At 43.7% G+C, this 23,342-nt stretch overlaps 1 protein-coding gene and 1 long non-coding RNA gene across 4 annotated transcripts in view; both read right to left on the reverse strand.

The window, feature by feature from the left end:
* LOC118362683 (cysteine-rich motor neuron 1 protein) overlaps positions 1–23,342 on the reverse strand; it is a 127,924-nt gene that overhangs the window by 50,119 nt on the left and 54,463 nt on the right. For both annotated transcript variants that reach the window (XM_035743223.2, XM_035743222.2), the window contains exons 3-5: positions 4,486–4,728; positions 3,578–3,698; positions 3,318–3,439 (exon numbers count right to left, since the gene is read on the reverse strand). In XM_035743223.2, the coding sequence (XP_035599116.1) occupies positions 3,318–3,439; positions 3,578–3,698; positions 4,486–4,728 (486 nt within the window). The remainder of the gene's footprint in view (positions 1–3,317; positions 3,440–3,577; positions 3,699–4,485; positions 4,729–23,342) is intronic.
* Positions 9,773–13,137, reverse strand: LOC127913633 (uncharacterized). Of its 2 annotated transcripts, XR_008086280.1 has the most exons (3): positions 12,369–13,137; positions 12,247–12,331; positions 9,773–12,208 (listed from the first exon to the last, which is right to left on the reverse strand). It is a non-coding gene; the product is annotated as an uncharacterized LOC127913633 (long non-coding RNA). The 2 variants fall into 2 exon arrangements; XR_008086279.1 differs by lacking the exon at positions 12,247–12,331 and having other exon boundaries at positions 9,773–12,219.

A 23,342-nucleotide genomic window follows, 5' to 3' on the forward strand; every position in this document is an offset into this window, starting at 1 on the left:
CCGAATGGCTAGTTCTCTTTAACTTCATTCAGTAAGTGTTTCCAAATGTAATCATCAGCATGTCGTCATGTCTCTCCTCCTCTTTTAAAATGAGGCACAAGCAGAATGTCATTCACCTTATAGCCTACCTGTATCAGCAAGACACAATAATGGAGCTTCACCACACTTGCTCAATAACCTATGGGCACATTCGTGCAATAATCACCTTTCTCTTCACCAATGAGCATAAATCTTGGGACATGTTTATTTGTCAATTTACCCATTGTTCTCTCACTTGCTGAAGTTGGGGGGGGATACACACACGCGCGTACACACACGTGCACATACACACACAACCTGATGGAATGCATATCTCCAATGCAGGAGGGTGAGATTACAGTCTGAGGAGGAGGCTACCTGGTCCCTAACTGTGTGTGTGTGTGTGTGTGTGTGTGTGTGTGTGTGTGTGTGTGTGTGTGTGTGTGTGTGTGTGTGTGTGTGTGTGTGTGTGTGTGTGTGTGTGTGTGTGTGTGTGTGTGTGTGTGTGTGTGTGTGTGTGTGTGTGTGTGTGTGTGTGTGTGTGCGTGTGTGTGTCTCAGCAGCAGGCTCCAAGGCCATTCCATTCCAAACATGCTCTGTGGAGTGCCTCAGCTGTCTCATGTCTCGTCTGCTGCTGCTAACATTTGCTGTCAGAGTGGGACAACAGAAGCCTGCAGACACCACTGTTTGCTGATGGCTTCCACAGTTCATCCAGTCAAACCTTCCGTCTTATGTCCTGGCCATGTTCTGTTTGTGTTCCCTGAATAGGGTTTCCAACACAGATGGTTGTGAGGAGGTACAGTTGGAAGACAGACATGACATCCCATAGTCCTTTGATAGTTCTGCTTGCTGACTTTGGACATCTTTTATGTCCATTCAACTGCCTTTCATTGAAAGAGTGGGCACACATCGGAGAGAAAAGCAAGGGTGGAATCTGGTTTAACAGCTAAATCAAGGAGTCTGGGTCAATACTTGTCTGTGAAGTATAGATTGTCCAATGAACACCACAATACAGCTGTTGAGCGTTTCAGTTCCCCTGTAGCAAAACACACTGAAAAACTCTTGTCAGTCGTCATTGATTGAGAACAGTATGTTCAAAACACACACACACACACACCACACACTTTATCTTGGCCAGGTCGCAGTTGCAAATGAGAACTTGTTCTCAACTAGCTTACCTGGTTAAATAAAGGTAAAATAAAAATGTTAAAACTCACAAACACACACGCTCAAAAATGGTGTATGTGTCAGCCATACTGAGCAGCCAGCCACAAGTGCTTATCAAATATGATATATGTGTAAGCAGTATCTATAGCCCTCCTACTAAGCTGTGGTTGTGTATGTCTTAAGCATCACCCTCAGGGTTTATCATGTTGTCTTTGTGTGTTTGTTAATTTAATGGGAATCACGGCAAGCCTTGAAGAGGTCAGGTAGGATTACAGCAGAGATGCAGTGTTGCAGTGTGTGTGTATGTTTGTGTGTGTGTGTTGTGGGGGTGACGTGTGCTCAACAGCTGTTGTTATATTGATCCCCAGATCAGTTTCCACCCTTTAGGGATGAGTTCATCTTCACTCCCCATTTCCTTTCCACCCTCCACCCCCTTCAGCCACAGAATATTCATTCATCTCCTCCCTCCCTAATTTCCTGCTTCCCTCTCTCCTTCCCCACTATTCCCTTCATCCAGGCAGATAAAGCCACCATAGAACCAGATGTTCAATCAGGTTATATTTCTGTTTTGTTTTTTTGCTGTTCCCAGGACAGATCTCTGAATGCATTGCTCTTTGTTCTGAAATCACCAAATAAACAAAGCAGGATGTAGGGATGACACAGACCCCTGGCTGCACATCGCCAACAGATGCTTGTTCTAGCTAGTAGGGCTAAGAGGGGATGGGAAGTGCAGTGCTGCCTGTCGCACCCTCTCCCCTGTCGCCCCAACGTCAACCAACAGAAAAATCTCCTCCTTGCTACAGTAGATTCACTTTTCACGCGTCATTTGCAACATATGTCACGGCTCAGACCTCCTGTCAGAGCCAAGGACCAATCTTTTCAAATGTATTCGGTTTTTTTGTTTGAAGATACAAGAGATTTCCATTTTTAAAAAAGCAAGGTCTTTAAATGATTCTTTAAAGGCTGGCTCACCCTTTAAAGTTGACCGCCACCCATAATGTGGGCTCCATAAATCATTGAGGATTTGCTTTCATTTGAAAAGTATCATCTGCCCATTCAACCACCTCTCTCTTACTCCTCGCTAATTTGCACTCTTTTTCAACCTGCAGAATCTAAGGCAGAAAAGCTGCTGGGGTTGATGAAACGCAGCACATTGAGGGCAAATTGTCTTCTTCTGCTTACAATCCCACATGAATAAACACGACTATGTACTACAGAATACTACAGTACTTACTATAGAATTACGTAGTAAACTGTAGTATACTTTAGAATGCCATACTACAGTGTGTGTGTGTGTGTGTGTGTGTGTGTGTGTGTGTGTGTGTGTGTGTGTCTGTGTGTGTGTGTGTACAAATATCATACCCTCAAGACATGCTAACCTCTCACCATTACAATAACAGGGGAGGTTAGCATCTTTTGTGGGGGTGGGGGGTGATATTTGTGCATCTATAACGTTCTCACACATCATTATTCATGATTCATTCAGAATTATCCATAACCATGGTAGCATCCACATGAATGTAGAAGTGTTTAGAAATGTATTCTATTCTTATTTACAATAAAAGTGACTCCAAAATGACACCATACATGATTTACCATTCATTTCTATTGGGCACAAAATATTCTGAAACAACCAAAACAAAAGCAAACACTGAGTCACAAGCTTGTGTGCTATGAATATGGGACCAGGTACATTCTACTTCTTTATTTGAATTTGTCCCAATACCTTTGGTCCTTAAAATGGGGGGAGTTCTGTCATTTCACTTCTAAGCGGTTCACACGATATGGATGAAAATACCCTAAAATTAAAGCTGAAAATCTGCACTTTAACCTCACGGTCATTGTAACAAAGTGCTGGAGTACAGAAGCCAAAACAACCAAAAATGGCCCAATACTTTTGGAGCTCACTGTAAATATTTTCACGTCATCTTAGTGATATCTCCTAACCTCCCCCGTTAGCTGGCCTGGCACGGTAAAATATGATTTTAAAAATGACCGGAGCAGAAAGCAGGAAAACAAGGCTTTGCCATCCATCCTGTATCACTCATTCCTTAATAACAGCTCAGAAACAGTGAGATGGGAGCTGTGTGGTTCAGGCCAGAACCAAGCGGAGTAAAGCAAAGCAAACTCACCGTTGATGCACTCGTACACATCACAGCATTGCCCGGGGTTACCGTTGCCGTGGAAGACCACCTCGGGGGAGCTCCCGGCAGTGCATTGCGGGAACCTACACAGGCCGGGCAAACACTCACACCTAGAGATGGGATGGAGAGAGGGGGAGTTAGTACACATCAGATGGACACACCCTCACACCTGACTGTCCTTGACTACTTTTTAGGACTGCCAAAGAGAGTGTGATGATTGTTGCATTCAGAGGGAGGTTGAGGCTCACCTGGTGGGGAGGGTGCAGCAGCCGTCTGCGGTGAGACGCACCTGGGTCTCATAGCTGTCAGGTGGACACTGAATCTGCTGGACACGAGGGCACTCCACTGTGCTGCAGTCCACACTAAACACTAGGTAGGGGACAGCACAAAGACACTCATTATAGAGGTAGCAGTAGGGCTCAAATTGGATTGAGAGCAAATCAAGAAAACAACTGTAAATTATCAAGTATGTGGTTTTATATAACTAATATTCCTCTTTCTGTGTTCGCTATGAAGCTATGATCCTCCTTGCGCGTGTTTGTGGCAATTACCCTGACTTGTAAAAACCCTTGTAGAGGAAGGAGTGTGTGGTGTGTGTTAAGAAAACCGACGTGAACAGGGAGGTCACGGAACCGGCACATTCCTATCCTAGCTGGACACCTCCTCTATTACATCTTGCCTATGCCACTCGGTCATTGCTCATCCATATATTTCTATGTTTATATTCTTATTCCATTCTTTTACTTAGATTTGTGTGTAGTAGGTAGTTGTTGTGGAATTGTTAGATTACTTGTTAGATATTGCTGCACTGTTGGAACTAGAAGCACAAGCATTTCGCTACACTTGCAATAACATCTGCTAACCATGTGTATGTGACCAATAAAATTGGATTGAGCAACCATTCCTTCTGTTGGCTACGGCCTACGTTACGCCATTCCACAGCTCAGAGGTGATAAACCGCTGGTATACAGATACAGCTGCCATTCATGAGTGTAAACACATTCATATGTAGCCTACAATTTGGCCATTGAGTTTGGGAAATTCTACAAATTCAATATTATTAGTATTATTACTACTACAATGATCTAAGTATCAGAATATGAAACAATTATTGCCATGTCACATAGAGTTGCTGGGAATTGTTATTGGTAGCCACCTGGTTTGCACTCGTATAGATCGCAGCATTCTCCAGGCTTCCCAGAGCCCTTGGACACCAGGATGTTGAGGTATCCAGGCTGGCACACCTTCCTCAGGCACCCTGCAGGGCTGCAGACACAGCGGCTGGGCAGGGGACAGCACTCTCCAGGGGGTGCGTAGCCTTCGATTAGCACCGAGTCCTCAGGGCAGCGGGGTGAGAACTGCACCTCACACCGCGCCTTGGAACAGTCAGGCCGCTCCTCTGCAAAAGAGAGAGATCAGATTGTCCATTGTAGCATTAAACCAATATTTGTACAGTTATAGATTAAATAATCTGCCCTGTCTGTTATTTTCAGTGTAATGGGTTAAAAACATTTCAAGGAATTTCAAACATGACTGTTTTTCTCACGGAATGTTTCTCAAAGGATCACACTTGCAACACCCTAACTTAACATAGCAGGCGCAAAATAAAAGAATGGCATTTCTTTCTTTCTGGTCCTGATGAGAAAAAAAATGTTGGGGGAGGTTTTCTTCTGCACTGTTCAACCAATCCAGTAAATATGGAGGAGGAGTTAATATGGAGTGTCGACTTGTTAACGTCCGAAAGCGGAAGTCGTTTCACAGGCTCTCTTTCCATTTCCCCTGAAAACCGAATGCATCCAAGAAAACTGGGCAAAGCGTTAGAGGAATCAGGAATGTTATTGCTAACCTTTAAGAAAGAACATTCAAGGAACTAAAAAGTGCCAACTGGGCAGTCAATCAAATTGACTACTGACCATTCAGGTCAAAGTCCAAGATTTTATACACATAATCAGTACGACTCTGACCTTTACAGAAACAGAGAGCGAGATTAAGGAAGTATAAAGTGCACCAGAGGGGCAGGTAAAACAAGCATTGAGCATTGATGTGAATGTGAATGAAGTGTAAATGTCAACTGATGGAATGATGAGTAGAGCACACAAACAGGAACTGAGAGAAGTGTGAAGTGCTAACCCCCTCTCTTTCAGGATAACACACAGACGCAGGAGGCCAACTGGCCGACAGTTGAACACACGCACGCACACACACATGCACACACACGCACACGTCAAACACTGCAAAATTAAAAGCTAATCCACTTTATAACAGCCTCCAAGTCTGGCATGGCATGGCAGCAAGGTACAAGGCTGGGCTGAAGCTCTAGAGGTACCTCTAGAAGGTTAGATCTTTCTGAGTGAAGCCGGGCCTACTTGCCGCTGAGTTACGACTGGCTTTTAAGTGTTGTTCTTATTATTTTTGCTGGACTTGAAGAGGAAAGAGTTTCACCATAGGGTTGGACAAAAGCGTCTGTAGTATAATGATTTTCTGTGACGGGTAAAGTTGAACTAGCACGCTGTGAAGTTAGGCTCCAACTACCTCAGCAAAGGGCCTGTCTGGTAAGGCCAATCTAGAATTCTATGACGACTGCAGACTAGCAAAAACACTACTGAAGACAAGTTAGACAACAGTGTTGGGGAAGCTACTCTGAAAATACTGTTTACCAAGCTACCAATTACTTTACACAGGAAGAGGTTAAGCGACATTAAAACTACCCTTAAGAAAAATATAGTTTATTTCAATAAAGTTACTTTGAAAAAGTAGTTCACTATATCTAAACTAGTTTGTGAAAAATTATCATATGTAAATCTTGAAATGTCATAGATTACAAATTGCAAGAATAGATCACTTTGTGCCATATGTTAATAGAATGCGTAATTCTGCTTTTTAAACACAAAAACGATGTTTCAAGTGAGAATTAGGTAGGTCTGATGCCGAAAAAGAAAGGAAATGATTACTTACTTTACACATATTTTTTCAAAAAGAGCAGTGTGTAGTTCCAGTAATTAGCTACACCACCACATGTCAAAAAAGCAATTAACTACTGAAAACAATACCTACATTTGAATTTAGTTCAAGCTACTGCAAAATGTAGTTAAATTACTAGTTAAACTACATGTAGTTCACTACTCCCCAACACTGAAAGACAAGGATAGCTTTCTGTTTGTTTCTCTTTTTCACGTCATATCAGGATCTCATGCAAAGCAACAAAGTAGGGAAAAGCAGAAATGGTTTAATGTAATGAGATAATGATTCTGGTCTCTTTAATTAAAAGTTTTAGCCGAGCTCAGAGCTGTATAGAAAATACTGGAACAAGTATTATAGAATCCGCCTTTGTACTAACTTGACATTGGCTCTTAAAAAAACACATTCGCCGTATTAAATGCATGTATTCTGTCTTTCTACTGGAAGTTACTGATTCTGTGTGATGTCGGACAGAGAAAGAGAGAAAAAAGAGAGAAAGAGGACCCTAAAAGAGAGCAGTGATACTCTGAGAGGAGGATAATTAGGCTCTATTAGATGGAGGAGAGTGTTTGGGAACATAATGAAAGGAACTACAAAAGAGGAGCTGCGGAGGATATAAGAATATGACACCTTTTTGTCTAATTAGAAAGCCGTTCATATTTAACAACTGTGTTGCTGTGATTATACAGCCGCATTTCAGCGCTCACAATGGGCCGCTCACTAAAAGGACTGTGGAAACGTATTTCCGATGAATGTAAAAGAAAGTACGCGCGAAATGGATATCAAGTGGAATGGTTTACCCATGGAACTTATGGGAAGTAGACAACAACTTTGAAAGTAAACAATCTTTCGAAGAAATGGACCAATTGATGTCGGCACGGTGACAACATCCTCCTACTCCTTTCACTCTGACCCTATGACACGTTTTGGTTGTGTTAGACCCTCTGGTTAAGGGCATCTGTGAATGTGGAACTCTTCTGGACACAGCAAACAATCCAGCGGACACAACTGTAACGATGTAACGCCGTATTTTCAACCAGTTTTGCCAGGCTAGCCGGGAAAGATCCAACATAACGGTGCTTGGCAAGGAAATAGATGGTAACAATTGACTTACATTTGATTCATTGACTCCATATGAGTACGTCTACATGCAAATATAGCATGTTTTATGTGTGTAATGTAATAGGCTGTTAGCAGTGTGTGTGTGTGTGCTGAAGAGACTTACACAACATGTTAACTGACATACGCAGCTAGAAAATGGTCAATTAAATGTTGCCAATTTCACAACCACTTCCTCCCCTCTCTATGTTCAGTGTAGCAGCGCATGTCAACGTCAGAGTACATGTTTTTCACCTGCAAAAAGCAGAGAACATTTTGCAGCTGCATTCTCTCCTGTGGGTTTTGTAAGCTCGCAAAATGCATTTCCTGACCCAGATGCGGATTTCTATTTCAATGGGATGAATATTTCCTTAAAACAAAAGGCGTGACTTAAACTGTCTCTCGCTACCGCTGGCCAATCAGGTAGCTCAGATCACCGTGTCTGCACAATTTCCTTAAGCCATAGACTGTTAAAAAAAAAAAAAAAAAAACTTGAACGTACCGCAAGGTTGATACAGTGAGAATTCCACATTTTTAAAGCCATTACTAGAGGGCGAGACTCAACAAATAGAGCAAAGAGCTGCTGTTCATGTTGTTATTCAGCACTGTTAACACTTTTATAAGCCATCTAATGTGCATGCTCACTCTACAACCAGTAACGCAGCTGCAATGAATGAGTACAGCAGAGTGTTTCCGACAAGCTTGGGTTGTTATTATTAGCGGCTTGTCTTTTTTAATATCGAGAAATATTTAACTTTCTCTGGTCATAGGAGTAAGCTCGTGAATTGGTGCACGAGGCAGAAATAATTTAGTGCACATGAGATTTGCCATCAGCCGGTCTGTGTCCTCTCTCCTCAGCGGAGGGAAGGTGAGTCGGATGAGAGGCAACCTCCCCGCTGATCCCTCCCTCAGACTGACCATCAGATGCAGGCCATCAGTCCAGTAGTAATTTTAAAAAAAGCTAATTATTATGCTCACTCAGCTGTGCCTAAAAGTAATACAACAAATGATCTATTACCAGTGTGATCATATACCAATTTGTTTAAAATTAAATTTCTAAATGGTCTGAGTAGAACAACATTGGCAGGGAAATTCAAGCATAGCCAATATGCAGTGATAATTTATTGCGCATTTAGGCTACTGCACAAACCTCCTTGCTACAGAACTGTTTTAATTGGGTAATTTAGCAAAAGCTTACATTTTTAAGTCTTTAAAAATGTTTTTTTTTTTATCTGAGCGGTAGATCTCAGCTTGCATTTTGACTGTGACTCAGAAAAGGTTGGTGACCACTGCTTTACTGTTCTGATTCATATCCATTATGTTCCTGTTTCTTCCTCAGTGTAAAAACTATTGTAGGATGCATTGGTTCAAACTTTACAATAAATATTTTTTTGTTCCAAATAGCAATGGTCCTCAATCTTACATCTAGTGCAGTGGTGGGCCCCTCCAGTCCTCGAGGGCCTGTTTGTGTCACACTTTTTCTCCATCCCTAGCAAACACAGCTGATTAATCAAATTGCATTCTAAACTGAAGATCATGATTAGGTGATTATTGGAGTCAGGTGTGTTAGCATGTAATGTCATCACAGGAGGTCGGTAAGCACCTTAATTGCGGAGGATGGGCTCGTGGTAATGGCTGGACCGGAATAAATGGAATGGTAAGGCCATTCCATTAACTCCGTTCACGCCATTATTATGAGCCGTTCCTCCCCTCAGCAGCCTCCACTGAATGCCATGGAGGGAGCTGGGGTAATGTGCTGAGAGATTTTATATTGATCTGCTTTGTGTACAGAAGACAAGTTTATTCAAGAAAACAGACAAAAAGAAACCTGTACACCACACACTTTCCCAAAAATCATGAGCCAGAGGAACCTGAATGAGAGGCTTGATAGTTCATAGTGGTAGTAGTAGTCTCTTGCCTAGCGAGAGTGAAACAGTGGCTGTCTGTAATGTAGTCGTGATTCCCTTCCTTCTTCTTCCTTCTCCTCCTCCCTCTGATTTGTGTTTTGACAATGGCATCTGGTGGGGATTGATCATATCGGAGTGGTGTGTGTGTGTGTGTGTTTGTGTTTGACTGAGTGTGTGTGTGTGTGTGTGTGTTGTCAAGCATCTGGAGAGGCACATGAAACCCATTGTTAAGTGTGTACAATCAAACTGATTGGCCACACAATGCCTTCTTTTAGATCTTGATGACAAATACATCTGCCTATTAGAAGAAAGAAATACAGTGCTGTCACTACATCTAATATACAGTGTAATAAAATGGTTACAATTAAACTGATTGGGCCACTTTTGATGATACACACACACACACACACACACACACACACACACACACACACACACACACACACACACATTACACAGTATAATGAACACCAGGTAAAGCAAATTCAAGTAAGTTTATTTTTAATATACAACCCGCTGATTATATCAACGCCCGACTGAGCGGATAATTGTCCAATCTGTAAGTCAAAACCATACACGAGGCTCTGCTCTTTAAAGAGAGACTCCAATGCAATGCTTAAGAATTATAAACTGAAGCAATTACTTGATATTCCCCACAGAGCCAGTAAGAAAGAAAGGGTGAGAAATCATCATACCTTATCGAGTCAAAGAACAAAGTCACACCGCTTCAATAGAAAACAAACGTCTAAAATACAGAATGCAAAATATGTGACACCACAAACTCCTTAAAGCTTTTCGCAGGAGGAAATAGGAGGACATAAAAACAAGCCGTTGGGTTCCGTGTTCAGTTGACGCCAGCATTTTAACTGCCAAATTAGTCGGCTGGTTGAATCCCTTAATGGTGACCGAACCAAATTGTTTATTCATCTTTTCTGTCCAAGCAGGTATCTTGTTCACCTCTCACAGGAAGTCTTATAGTTTCTGTCATTCTGTAGGCATCCCAAATATCTCGCCAGGTCCCAGATCTGTTTGTGCTGTATATGTGCTGTTATGCGACTATAGGAGTTGACTATACAGCACACACAGACCCTGTAGCAGGCTACCAAATATCCATACATGCACATTACATTTACACCAAGAGAAAGATGGGGTCCAGTGGACAAAATATTACAGAGCAACGAGTAATGGTTGTAAAATACCCCAAATTATGCAATGGTCTTGTGTTAGAAGGAAATCTATGCTGTAATATTTGCTCTACTGTACACGTCTCTTTTCATTTGGTTCTTCATCCATCCATGGAGCTGGGGTGTGGATGGCTGCTGGATGGCTGGGCTGCTGGAAGCGGGGGCAGCGAAGGGTATCCATGGAAAGGAATGAGATGAATATGAGATGCCTTTCCATCCACTCATTAATGACTCTCCTTAATCTAGTCAGTCACACACGGCACAGCACAAAAACTATCTTTCTCTCGTTCTACCTATCTCTGTTTTGATCTACCTCTCGCTCTCACCTCTTTCTATATCTCTACCTCTGTTTCCACCTTTCCTCTCTCGAGCCGTACCTCTCTCTTACCCCTCCCTCTTACCCCTCTCTCTTTCCTTCCCTCCATCTACCTCTCTCCACCCCTCTGTCTTTTTCCTCGTTCTACCTTCCACAGTCACCATCCCCACACTCTCTTTTGTTTCAGATAACGTATGGCGAACAGCTGGCACGTCATTCTACGGGAATCAACATCTGCTGTGACATTAAAATACAGTATGGCTCACAAGAGGCATGATGCAAGCGCTCGCGCACACACACGCAGGCGCACACGCACACTGCTGTGCTGCTACTCCCATGCCACACTCAGCAACGTGATTGTGTGTCGTGTCCCCTAAGGTAGCGTCATGGTTGTGGTTCAATTTTGACCTCTTATCACTACGGCAACCAGTTTTATCCCCCCTCTATTGTTTCTCTAGCAACCAATGTTCCTGCATTTTGTCACACTTTCTCTCTGGAGTACAACACATCAGTGTCTTTCTCAACCAGGTTCAACTGGAGGAACACTGTCATACTCCTCCAAGTGTGACACACAAATCCATGCTTCATAAAATACAAACTACTTCAGAGATTATGAAATATGTTTGTGATTGGGGTTGGTAGTCAATTCCCAGTAGCAACGCAATTTGTGCTCCTTGATGTCCTCATTTGCATAGCCAAATTAAAAACCCGAAGAAAATGATTATGCTATAGGTTGTAAGCCTCTAACCTGCTAACCCACTAGACATCCACATGTATTTTATCGGATACTGTTACTGACATGGAGGTATACTATACCGATGAAAGTTTATTGAGCGATACCCTATGCTATAAACACTGAACAAAAAACAAACAATTAGTGGCTTCACAACCAGTTGTGGAATATATATCATCAAAAGGCTTGAAGGGGTACAATTAATCACTATCATTATTAGACTGAGGATGTGTCTTCATTCGCATCATCACTCTTATAATCATGATCATCAACATGAATGGTTCTGAGCAACAGTTACCAGTCAGTCAATCAATATGTCAGTCATCACACCTCTCACAGCACAAGCTCCCTGATGCATGAAGAGAGAGAGAGAGAGAGATGGGGAGAGAGAGAGAGACAAACAGCTTCCAGGGGAGAAAGAGAGATCACAGCTAAGCACCTCAGCCTGGCTGATCTCACACCTGTTCCTGACCTCACCTTGCCTGGCTGATCTCACACCTGTTCCTGACCTCACCTTGCCTGGCTGATCTCACACCTGTTCCTGACCTCACCTTGCCTGGCTGATCTCACACCTGTTCCTGACCTCACCTTGCCTGGCTGATCTCACACCTGTTCCTGACCTCACCTTGCCTGGCTGATCTCACACCTGTTCCTGACCTCACCTTGCCTGGCTGATCTCACACCTGTTCCTGACCTCACCTCAGCCTGGCTGATCTCACACCTGTTCCTGACCTCACCTTGCCTGGCTGATCTCACACCTGTTCCTGACCTCACCTTGCCTGGCTGATCTCACACCTGTTCCTGACCTCACCTTGCCTGGCTGATCTCACACCTCTTCCTGACCTCACCTTGCCTGGCTGATCTCACACCTGTTCCTGACCTCACCTTGCCTGGCTGATCTCACACCTGTTCCTGACCTCACCTTGCCTGGCTGATCTCACACCTGTTCCTGACCTCACCTTGCCTGGCTGATCTCACACCTGTTCCTGACCTCACCTTGTTGTTTCTATATTGTTTTTGTCCCTTTGAAATAACTTTCACAGGCTATGGAGTTTGCAATGGACACGCAAACTTTCGAATTACGAAGACGTCTTGAGAAAAGGATGAACTAGGAGCCTAAGCAGAGATCCCCGAGTCCCAATTCCATTCCATTTCTGACCTTGCATTCAATTTGAGTTCAACTCCAAATCGTGATCTCAATGATAATCCCGATTCAACCCCACAAATCATCGCTGTAATTGCTGCTGCATTTCATCTGACTCCAACCAGAGGCAAACACAGTCTGATGCACTGTCAACATGACTCACACATATAGAGAAAACTCGTTGGTCCCTCAGCATGGTGCCTGCATCAAAGTGTTAGTTGCTTTGCTCATAGGATATATATCTCAGAAGTATCATGGGGATAGATAGTCCAGCTGACATATTACTTGGGAACCCAGATAACACCATGCGTCAACATGCATCATTCTGCCTCACTGTTTCAGATTGATGCCGGTAGGCATAGTCCAATGATCAATACTAGTTGTGTTGACGTCCTTTTATCCAGCTTTGCCCGCTGGGAAGGCTTTGCAGGGAATATATCTACATCTACAGAACGTTTTGTTGGTGACTTTGTGGGGCTCTTAATGTACTGCTATGTATAGCTCTTGGAAGGCCACTTTAGAGGACTACAGAAATCTGACAACAGTAACCAAGTTGATGGAGACATCTTGCTCAAGTCCCAACACAACCAATAAGCATTTTAACAGTGGAATCCCTTCTGTGGGGATAAAGGCATAATAGTTTTCTGAAGGAAATGTAAAGCATTTCTAAGCCCACTGTAGCTTCACAAAACATATCTTTCTGCTCACACACTGTCTATTATCTGCGTGATGCTCTGAGAATGAATGTTTTGGCCATCGTTATGAAGACTCGTAAAGGACGTTGAGAGAATTCTTCCAAATTCTGTGTCATAAAGGCCTTAGACCATCTGCTGCAGGCACTTCATCATCCAGACCAGGACTGATTCATTTAAAACCACAAAAACGACAACGTGTACAGAGGGCTACTGTGACATGGAAGAATTGAGCCAACATGCTTAAGAGAAAACTCAAAGTCGTTTTGTGAACGTCAAGACAGCGCAAGAACTGCTGCTACAGCATCTCAAACAGCAACGGAAGGCAGGCCTCATCAGCGCGTCACACTCCACTTTGCAATGAGCTGGAGGCGGTAGGCTATACATTTGGAAAAAAATATACCTAATTGTTTGAAACCTGAAACTTTTAATACATATTATGAGGCATGTCTTACCTTGCTTCAAAGTAGCCTATTAGATCTCCTCTCTTTTTACATTTCTAACAGATATTTTAATCTCTGTCACATGAAACCGTGGTGCCCTTCTGACATTGGCGTTTTCCAGCTAATTGCAGTATGGAATGGAAATGTGTGCCGAGCCTACTGCCTTGAGTGCATTGCTGCACTTATAATGTGAAGAAATAATAGTTGATCAACATTTACGCCCCGACTCGTTGCTTTTGAACTTATCCTTATGTAGCCTAGGCCTACTGGTTGTATGCATTTGGGCTCTATCGTGCTACAACTGTCCCAGAGTCTGTTTGGAATAGGCCATTTCTTTCTCGGCAAGCAATAGAACAATAGAATAGGTCAACTTTTCTACTACGGGGATAGTAGATAAACAGGCTAGTGATTTTGTTATTTGTTACCTGTCTTGCTGGCTGAGGGAAAGTACATTTGGACAGTTATTCTAGCATCTTCAAAGTGCACATCAGAATTCAGTAAGAAGGACACACGCGGTTGCATCCTCGATTTGCATGTTCTGTTAATATTCATTCCCATAATCTAAATGTGTTTTCTGTAATTATCAGCACCGTGGGTGGAAACCCTGACCCTGAAGTAAGAAAATTGAGCTAATGTAACGCACTAAACTGGAATCAACACAAAGTGAACTTGAGGCACTTTAAAAAAGGCTTGTGTCCTGGTATTAGTATACAGGGTGGCTTTCCCTCTCTCTCTCCTTCGCTCTCTCTTTCTTCACACTAGCCGACCAAACTCAACTCCGCGATTTACGATGGAGTTGAGCGGCGACTAGCGTGGGCAGACTGGAGCTTTTCTCTGAAATAAATAGCACGGAATTACACAGGACACGTGCTATTCTTTGGGTGGTGAAATCCCATCAGTTGTACAACTGAACGCTGAAATGTGAAATGTGTGAACTGAAATGTGCGGGGAGATGCCTTAATCAACATCCTTGCTCAGGGGCAGAATGACAGATTTTTTACCTTGTCAGCTCAGGGATTCGATCCAGCAACCTTTTGGTTACTGGCCTAATGCTCCATGGTAAATCATGGAGTTTAGCTAGCTTCACACCTGCTTTCTGACACGTTCACGTCTGGATTAGTATTTACTGTGTGTTTGGCCTTCAGGTCTACATCGTGCCTCTGCCTCTCTGTGTCAACCTCAGGTAGTGTGTGTGTGTGTGTGTGTGTGTGTGTGTGTGTGTGTGTGTGTGTGTGTGTGTGTGTGTGTGTGTGTGTGTGTGTGTGTGTGTGTGTGTGTGTGTGTGTGTGTGTCTCAGGTGAGGGTCTGGCTCTGCTCTCGTCCTTCTCAAGATAACTGACACCCTTGTGATAGCTGGGCTGCTGTCGGCTTGGCACGCCAGTGAGCGAGAGGGATGGAGGGAGGGATGGACAGAGTGAAAGAGGGCGAGAGAGTGGGGGATGAGGACGGAGAATAAAGAAAAAGTGTGATCAGCAGCTTCCTGGCCCGTAGCCAGCAAAGGCAGAGGATCAATCTGTCCCTCGCTCCACCAGAGTCACACAAGTTTGCATGAATAATGTAATGCAGCCTCATCCCCTCATCCCTCAATCCCCTCATCCCTCCATCCCCTTATTCCTCATCCCCTTATCTCCTCTATCCCCTCATCTCCTCTATCCCCTCATCTCCTCCATCCCCTCATCTCCTCCATCCCCCATCTCCTCCATCCCCTCATCTCCTCCATCCCCTCATCTCCTCCATCCCCTCATCTCCTCCATCCCCTCATCTCCTCCATCCCCTCATCTCCTCTATCCCCTCATCTCCTCCATCCCCTCATCTCCTCCATCCCCTCATCTCCTCCATCCCCCCCATCTCCACTCTTGGCTCTGCCTTCAATCTGCAGACCGTTCACATCCCATCCGCTGGGTTGCACACAAACATACTTATCTTTAGTTGTGGAGTTGAACAGCTGAATATGAATCTACGAAACGTTACTTCCTTTACATTCTGCACAGTGCACCTTCTCTTTTTCTCTCATATAACAATGTGTGCTAATGAATCAAAGGACTGTGGTAGTGAGAGCAGAGGGATGTTCCACACGGCTGAGGAAGAAAGAAAGATCCATAAGGCTTTGCAATATGTTCCCTGCTGTCTCTCTCTCTCTCTCTCTCTCGCTCTCTCTGTTTCTCTCTCTCTCTGTTTCTCTCTCTCTCTCTCTCATTCTCTATCTCTGTTTCTCTCTCTCTCTCTCTCTCTCTCTCTCTCTCTCTCTGTTTCTCTCTCTCTCTCTCTCTCTCTGTTTCTCTCTCTCATTCTCTCTCTCTGTTTCTCTCTCTCATTCTCTCTCTCTTTGTTTCTCTCTCTCTCTCTGTTTCTCTCTCTCTCTCTCTGTTTCTCTCTCTCTCTCTCTCTGTTTCTCTCTCTCATTCTCTCTCTCTTTGTTTCTCTCTCTCTCTCTGTTTCTCTCTCTCTCTCTGTTTCTCTCTCTTTCTCTCTCTCATTCTCTCTCTTGCGCCCTTTCCCCACAGTCAGTTTGAAAATCATTAACATCTACCACAGTAATATAACCTTTAAATATAACCATTCAATCATTACACAGGCCAACGGAATCACTTCCAACATGGCTAATGGGTGGATTGGTTGTTACCACTCAACACTTGGTTTCAATTAGGAAAAGGACTACTTTCTTATCGTCTTCAGAGACAAGAAGACTGCAGTGTTTTTGACTATATATTGCAATCTCCAATAGTTGCACTGATCCAAGAGGGCTACGCATGACGAGGAATTGAGATGACAATGTTTGATCTATCTTCAGGCTGATCAATAGTCAGATGTGTCTTCGATGTACCCAAACAAACGCTGAAGCATGAACAGAGCAGTTGTCCGTTAATACCAGACATCAGCTCTCTCCGTACTAAAGCCATGCTAGAAGGAGACCGTGTTACACCTCGGAACGCAGTCCTGTCATTCCCATAAACCATACTCGTTTTAAATGGGTTTCAAGGGGTGTGTGTGTGTGTGTGTGTGTGTGTGTGTGTGTGTGTGTGTGTGTGTGTGTGTGTGTGTGTGTGTGTGTGTGTAAAGGTGGGTACCTAGTCAGTTGTACAACTGAATGCCTTCAACTGAAATGTGTCTTCCGCATTTAACCCAACCCCTCTGAATCGGAGCGTTGCGGGGGGCTGCCTTAATCAAGATCCTTGATCCTTGTTCAGGGGCAGAACGACAGATTTTTACCTTGTCAGCTCGGGGATTCGATCCAGCAACCCTCCTGTCTCAGCCTCCAGTATTTATGCTGCAGTAGTTTGTGTCGGGGGGCTAGGGTCAGTTTGTTATATCTGGAGTACTTCTCCTGTCCTATTTGGTGTCCTGTGTGAATCTAAGTGTGCGTTCTCTAATTCTCTCCTTCTTTCTTTCTCTCTCTCGGAGGACCTGAGCCCTAGGACCATGCCCCAGGACTACCTGACATGATGACTCCTTGCTGTCCCCAGTCCACCTGGCCAGGCTGCTGCTCCAGTTTCAACTGTTCTGCCTTACTATTATTCGACCATGCTGGTCATTTATGAACATTTGAACATCTTGGCCATGTTCTGTTATAATTTCCACCCGGCACAGCCAGAAGAGGACTGGCCACCCCACATATGCTCTCTCTAATTCTCTCTTTCTTTCTCTCTCTCTGAGGACCTGAGCCCTAGGACCGTGCCCCAGGACTACCTGACATGATGACTCCTTGCTGTCCCCAGTCCACCTGACTGTGCTGCTGCTCCAGTTTCAACTGTTCTGCCTTATTATTATTCGACCACGCTGGTCATTTATGAACATTTGAACATCTTGGCCATGTTCTGTTATAATCTCCACCCGGCACAGCCAGAAGAGGACTGGCCACCCCACATAGCCTGGTTCCTCTCTAGGTTTCTTCCTAGCTTTTGGCCTTTCTAGGGAGTTTTTCCTAGCCACCGTCCTTCTACACCTGCATTGCTTGCTGTTTGGGGTTTTAGGCTGGGTTTCTGTACAGCACTTTGAGATATCAGCTGATGTACGAAGGGCTATATAAATAAATGTTTGATTTTTGGTTACTGGCCTAATGCTCCTAGCCACCAGGCTACCTGCTTCCTGTGTGTGTGTGTGTGTGTGTGTGTGTGTGTGTGTGTGTGTGTGTGTGTGTGTGTGTGTGTGTGTGTGTGTGTGTGTGTGTGTGTGTGTGTGTGTGTGTGTGTGTGTGTGCGCGTGCGTGAGTGCGCACACGTGCGTGCGTATGTGTAAACCCATTAGGAACCAAATAGACTAGAGTGTTTTGGACTCTTGTAAAGTCAGCTTTCTGAGAGACAAAACATCTGTAGTTTTCTATTGAAATGCATATAATGTGTGTGCATTAACCTTAGGACCAAAATGTATGCAACATAAAAACAGGCCTGATGACATACTGTATATGGTACCCAACAGTTCACACAAAGAGCCCATTTATTCCTCAAAGCTAAACCTGCACAATGTCAATAATGGTTGTCTGCTATTCAAATTCAATAAGAGAACAATTTACAGTTGTATTTTATTGGCTAGCTCCTTGGAAGTTTTAGCTCTCACAGCCCCTGCATGCCTCAATCTTTGTTATTTCCTCAAAATGTGAAAAAAAAAGAGTAACAAAACTAAATTCCATGGGGGCTTAGCTGTCCCAGAAAAAGCAGGAAGGAAAGCTGGACTGCAATAAAACACCACAGCAGCAGCCATTTTAAGTCCGTTTGTAAAGTCTAGTGCTCTGACTTCCAAATCCTATACATGACCAATACAATTACACACAAACACAAGGTTTCACAACTCAAACTCTTTTTACAGGTAACCAGGCACACTTGCATTACTATGCTATTTCATGAAAGCTTGGCACCTTCACACTAACTTAAACCAGTTACTTCCAAAAATAGCACTTTTATTGTATTACAGATGATTGGACATGATTGTGATTGCTCATACTGTACTGTACTGTACTGTACAATTCTTTTTCAATCATTCTCATATGCGATTTACAAAAAAACGTGGAATCTTGTAATCCTGAGGTAAAGTATACACCTTTGGTTTGGTAGTGTTCTTTTCCACCAGTGCTAGGGACAGAGGCCAGATGAGGCCAGAGGAGGCCAGAGGCCCCAGGGGTCATTAGCTGGATTAGGATTAAGATGCTCACAGTGTGAAAGGACAATAATTGGGAGCCTGTTTGGGCGGTGCTCTCCATGGGGATGAAGCATGGGAAACTCGGGCCTCTCTCGCTCCTTCTGCCTCTCTCTCTCTCTCTCTCTCTCTCTCTCTCTCTCTCTCTCTCTCTCTCTCTCTCTCTCTCTCTCTCTCTCTCTCTCTCTCTCTCTCTCTCTCTCTCTCTCTCTCTCTCTCTCACACACACCCTGTGTAAAGGAGGTAGGTCTACTACACCACAAATTGTTTCAGAGTGACGCCTGTGAGTCAAATGGTACTCTCCCCAGGGAGCAGGGGATTACGGAACCCCCCTAGATCAATCACGCGGAGCCATTGACCAGTATCCCTAGGTCTTGACCAATCACACGGAGCCCTAGCCTATCCCGTCTTCTTCCTGTCAGTTAGCAGTGTCTAGGGTCTTACTGCAACCTGGCTGAATCATGGGTTACATTACAGCATAGATGTCATTTGAACTGTGGCTGTTAATATGAAGTGAATGGTATATAAGAAGAGAAGGTGGGTGACAGAGGAGGAGACGCCAGACTATAACCAAATAAGAAAATGGGAAAATGAAATGACATTATTTGGGGATATGACTTGATATGGGCAAATGACATTATCCAGCTCTTCTTATAAATGAGTCTTCGATGTTGCTTTGCTGGGGCTGGGAGAAGTTGAAGAAGTCTCAATAATAAGAACCTAATCTCCAAGCACCAGTTGCGTATTGCTGCAATCCCACTAGAATAGTTGAGATATGAATATAACATATGAATCCTGAAAATCACATTAATTGGCTGTGTAGTGAAGCTAGCCTCCTTCAAATTGCCACGAAGCAATCTTCTCTGAAGTTGTCAGAAAGACGAGTCCAGGACATCAGAGTCTAGTGGGAGATTTCTGTGACTGATTTTGATTGCATTACAAGACAGTTACCAACACAGAGGAACGAGAAAAACATTCAAACGAAGCCATCTCAGTGCTGCCATACCAGGGACACATCTGACACGTGCATCATTGTAACTAATTATAGAAGTGACAAAAACCAGCAACACAGAAAGAGAGAGAGAGCAGGAGCAAGTTCCTGACAGACATCTTGTTTTCAGATCATTAAAAGCTGATAAGAAAGGGTTTTTATGTGGCGACTTTAGTAGCAGTGCAATTATGAGGAGCGTCCAGGGAGATTAGGTTGGCAGGCTGTGACTGCAGTACATACAGGTGGGCACGTTGACACTCACATGACATTTAGCATTGAGACTTCTATCTCCCTTTTTGCTTTCTCCATCTGAATGCCAGATCAAACCTCACCCCCCTTCCCTTATTCTCTATAACATCCTTGGCTTTACCCGACATCATAATGTAAAAACATACATAATAATAGAACTGTCTGACTGTCATCATCACATCTGTCCTTGATCTCTCTCTCTCTCTCTCTTCCTTCTCCTCTCTCTATCTCCCTTTCGCTCTGTCTTCCTCGACCTCAGTTCCTAGCTCGTCCTTGTCGCCCTCGACATCCCTCCTACTACCTGCTGCCGTGCCAAACTTCCTGCATTCCTCCCGTAGCTCTGGGCCGGTCATGTGGAACGCCTCCACAAATGATTTCCCAACATGTGTTCAGAAGAGTTATTAATAAACGACATGGCACAAACTGCAGGCCACTGCTTTTCAGGGGGGATGTTGTTAAAAGGTTCACAAAGTAAAGAAATGTGCGGGAAATAGATTAGAGTGGAGCTGTGCAAGAAAATGTCTGACAGCTGAGACAGAAGCTGAGGCAGATGCAGGGTGGTAGGTCATCAGGTGTGTGTATGTGTGTGTGTGTGTTCGCGCACATGTTTGTGTGTGTGTTCGCACGCACATGTGTGTGTGTGTGTGACAGATGCAGGGCGCAGACAGGTCATTAGGTAATGATGCTGGGCTGTGATGGCTGTCTCTTCTGTCAACAGCTTTAATATTGCAGGGCTGTGCCCTTTAGAAACATTTATATTGCTTACAAAAAACATCCACAATACACTGATCCAATTACACCCTTAAACACATTTACATGTTCTTGTACTGTAGACATGGACAACCATTTGGACAGTTGTTGAATCTGAAACAATATCTGGCTCCATTTAAGTTATGATCTGTGTTTTTAAAATGTATTATTCTATTGAAATGCTGAAAGAAAGTTCCTTCTATGGTTTTTACTAGGAAATGTGCTCAATGTTCACAGTGAACTCTTTGTCTTGTCATAGCATGGTAAGAAATGTAATTGCCTTTCCTCTACTACTGACATTAAATCAGCGAAAAGGAGAAAAGAGGAGTGTCTGCTTTCAGAGCACACTTCAACATTCCTCACTGTGTTCATTCACATGCCAGCAATTTCCCATCTTCAGAAGAGCAACCTGAATATTCATCACTCACAATGTTGAAATATATCTATTGCTATTGCAGTCCATTTACAGCAGAACAAACCCAAACTTTAAGTGCCGGCTTTATTAAAATTTTGATCTATGTAAAGCTGGAATGGCTGCCACGTTCATCCATTTATCAATCCCTTTTCATTGGGGCTTGTCAGCCAGGAGTGCGACTCAGCACGCAGAGCGGCATGGAAACAAATCCCCTTCAGAATAATTTCTCAACATAACTGCTCTGGTTCCTCACTGCTCTCCCAGGGAAGTGTGTATGTACGCCTGCTTTGCTGTGAGCCCTCGCTGGATGCCATAAAAAAAAACATATAATAAATAAATAAAAACATCTTACCTTGTGAATTAATCATATCAATAAAACCCAGCAGAGATAGATCAGCTGCCAGCTTACAATGTGTTGCTCTCCTGGTTCACTCTCTCCCTCCATCTTTCTCACTCCTTACCCCCCCTAATTTAAATGTATTTTTATTTAACCTTTATTTAACTAGATATAAGGCTTGTCTAAGTTCCTAAATCATATTTACAGTGGAGCTATCGACAGAGAGGTGGACTTTTAGACATATCTCTTTGACCTGTGCCTGCCTGCCTGCCTATCGACAGAGAGGTGGACTTTTAGACATATCTCTTTGACCTGTGCCTGCCTGCCTACCTGCCTGCCTGCCTGCCTACCTGCTTGCCTGCCTGCCTGCCTGCCTGCCTGCCTGCCTGCCTGCCTGCCTACCTGCCTCCCTGCTGCAGTGCCAGAGCAAGAAGATCTGTACTCTAGAAGTACTATAATTGTTAACTGGGATATTTTTCTCTGTACAGTTCTATCTACAGTGTAAAAGCGTTACTGTAAGTTAGTGTTGTCATATGATACACAATCATGAGACTAACAATACTGAGAGCTTAAATGAGTGTATCCACTTTATGTAGAACCCACTCACTTGACCAGAGCCATTTCAAAATCATTTATCTTTCACCTTCCAGCACATTGACACACTAGCAAACCCAGGAAAGAGATGTCGTTAAATATGAATGACATTTTTCAAAACTGTTAAATAAAATACACCGAATTGGAAAGATATGTTAACTCTCTGTTCGACGCCGATTTCAGTAATGTTAGCATGACCATAGACTTAAAATGGATAGTTAGTTGGCTAGCGTAGTTACACTGCATCTAATGGTCGTTATTCACACAGGAGGTTTCCCTTTTTAATCCAAGAGCAATACTTGAAAGGAAATTGTTGTTAGACACAGAATACAATTGACAAAGGACAGAAACAATGCCAATATGTTTTTTTAATGTAGATAACATTTACATACTTGCAATCTGTTGTGCCACATACAGTTGAAGTTGGAAGTTTACATACACTTAGGTCGGAGTCATTAAAACTAATTTTTCAACCACTCCACAAATTTCTTGTTTACAAACTATAGTTTTGGCAAGTCGGTTAGGACATCTACTTTGTGAGTGACACAAGTCATTATTCCAACAATTGTTTACAGACAGATTATTTCACTTGTAATTCACTGTATCACAATTCCAGTGGGTCATAAGTTTACAACTCATCCAGAACGCCGCAGCCCGTCTGGTGTTCAACCTTCCCAAGTTCTCTCACGTCACCCCGCTCCTCCGCTCTCTCCACTGGCTTCCAGTTGAAGCTCGCATCCGCTACAAGACCATGGTGCTTGCCTACGGAGCTGTGAGGGGAACGGCACCTCAGTACCTCCAGGCTCTGATCAGGCCCTACACCCAAACAAGGGCACTGCGTTCATCCACCTCTGGCCTGCTCGCCTCCCTACCACTGAGGAAGTACAGTTCCCGCTCAGCCCAGTCAAAACTGTTCGCTGCTCTGGCCCCCCAATGGTGGAACAAACTCCCTCACGACGCCAGGACAGCGGAGTCAATCACCACCTTCCGGAGACAACTGAAACCCCACCTCTTTAAGGAATACCTAGGATAGGATAAGTAATCCTTCTCACCCCCCCCCCCTAAAAGATTT

This window comes from Oncorhynchus keta, chromosome 29, assembly GCF_023373465.1.
Source record: "Oncorhynchus keta strain PuntledgeMale-10-30-2019 chromosome 29, Oket_V2, whole genome shotgun sequence".
Classification (NCBI taxonomy): domain Eukaryota; kingdom Metazoa; phylum Chordata; class Actinopteri; order Salmoniformes; family Salmonidae; genus Oncorhynchus; species Oncorhynchus keta.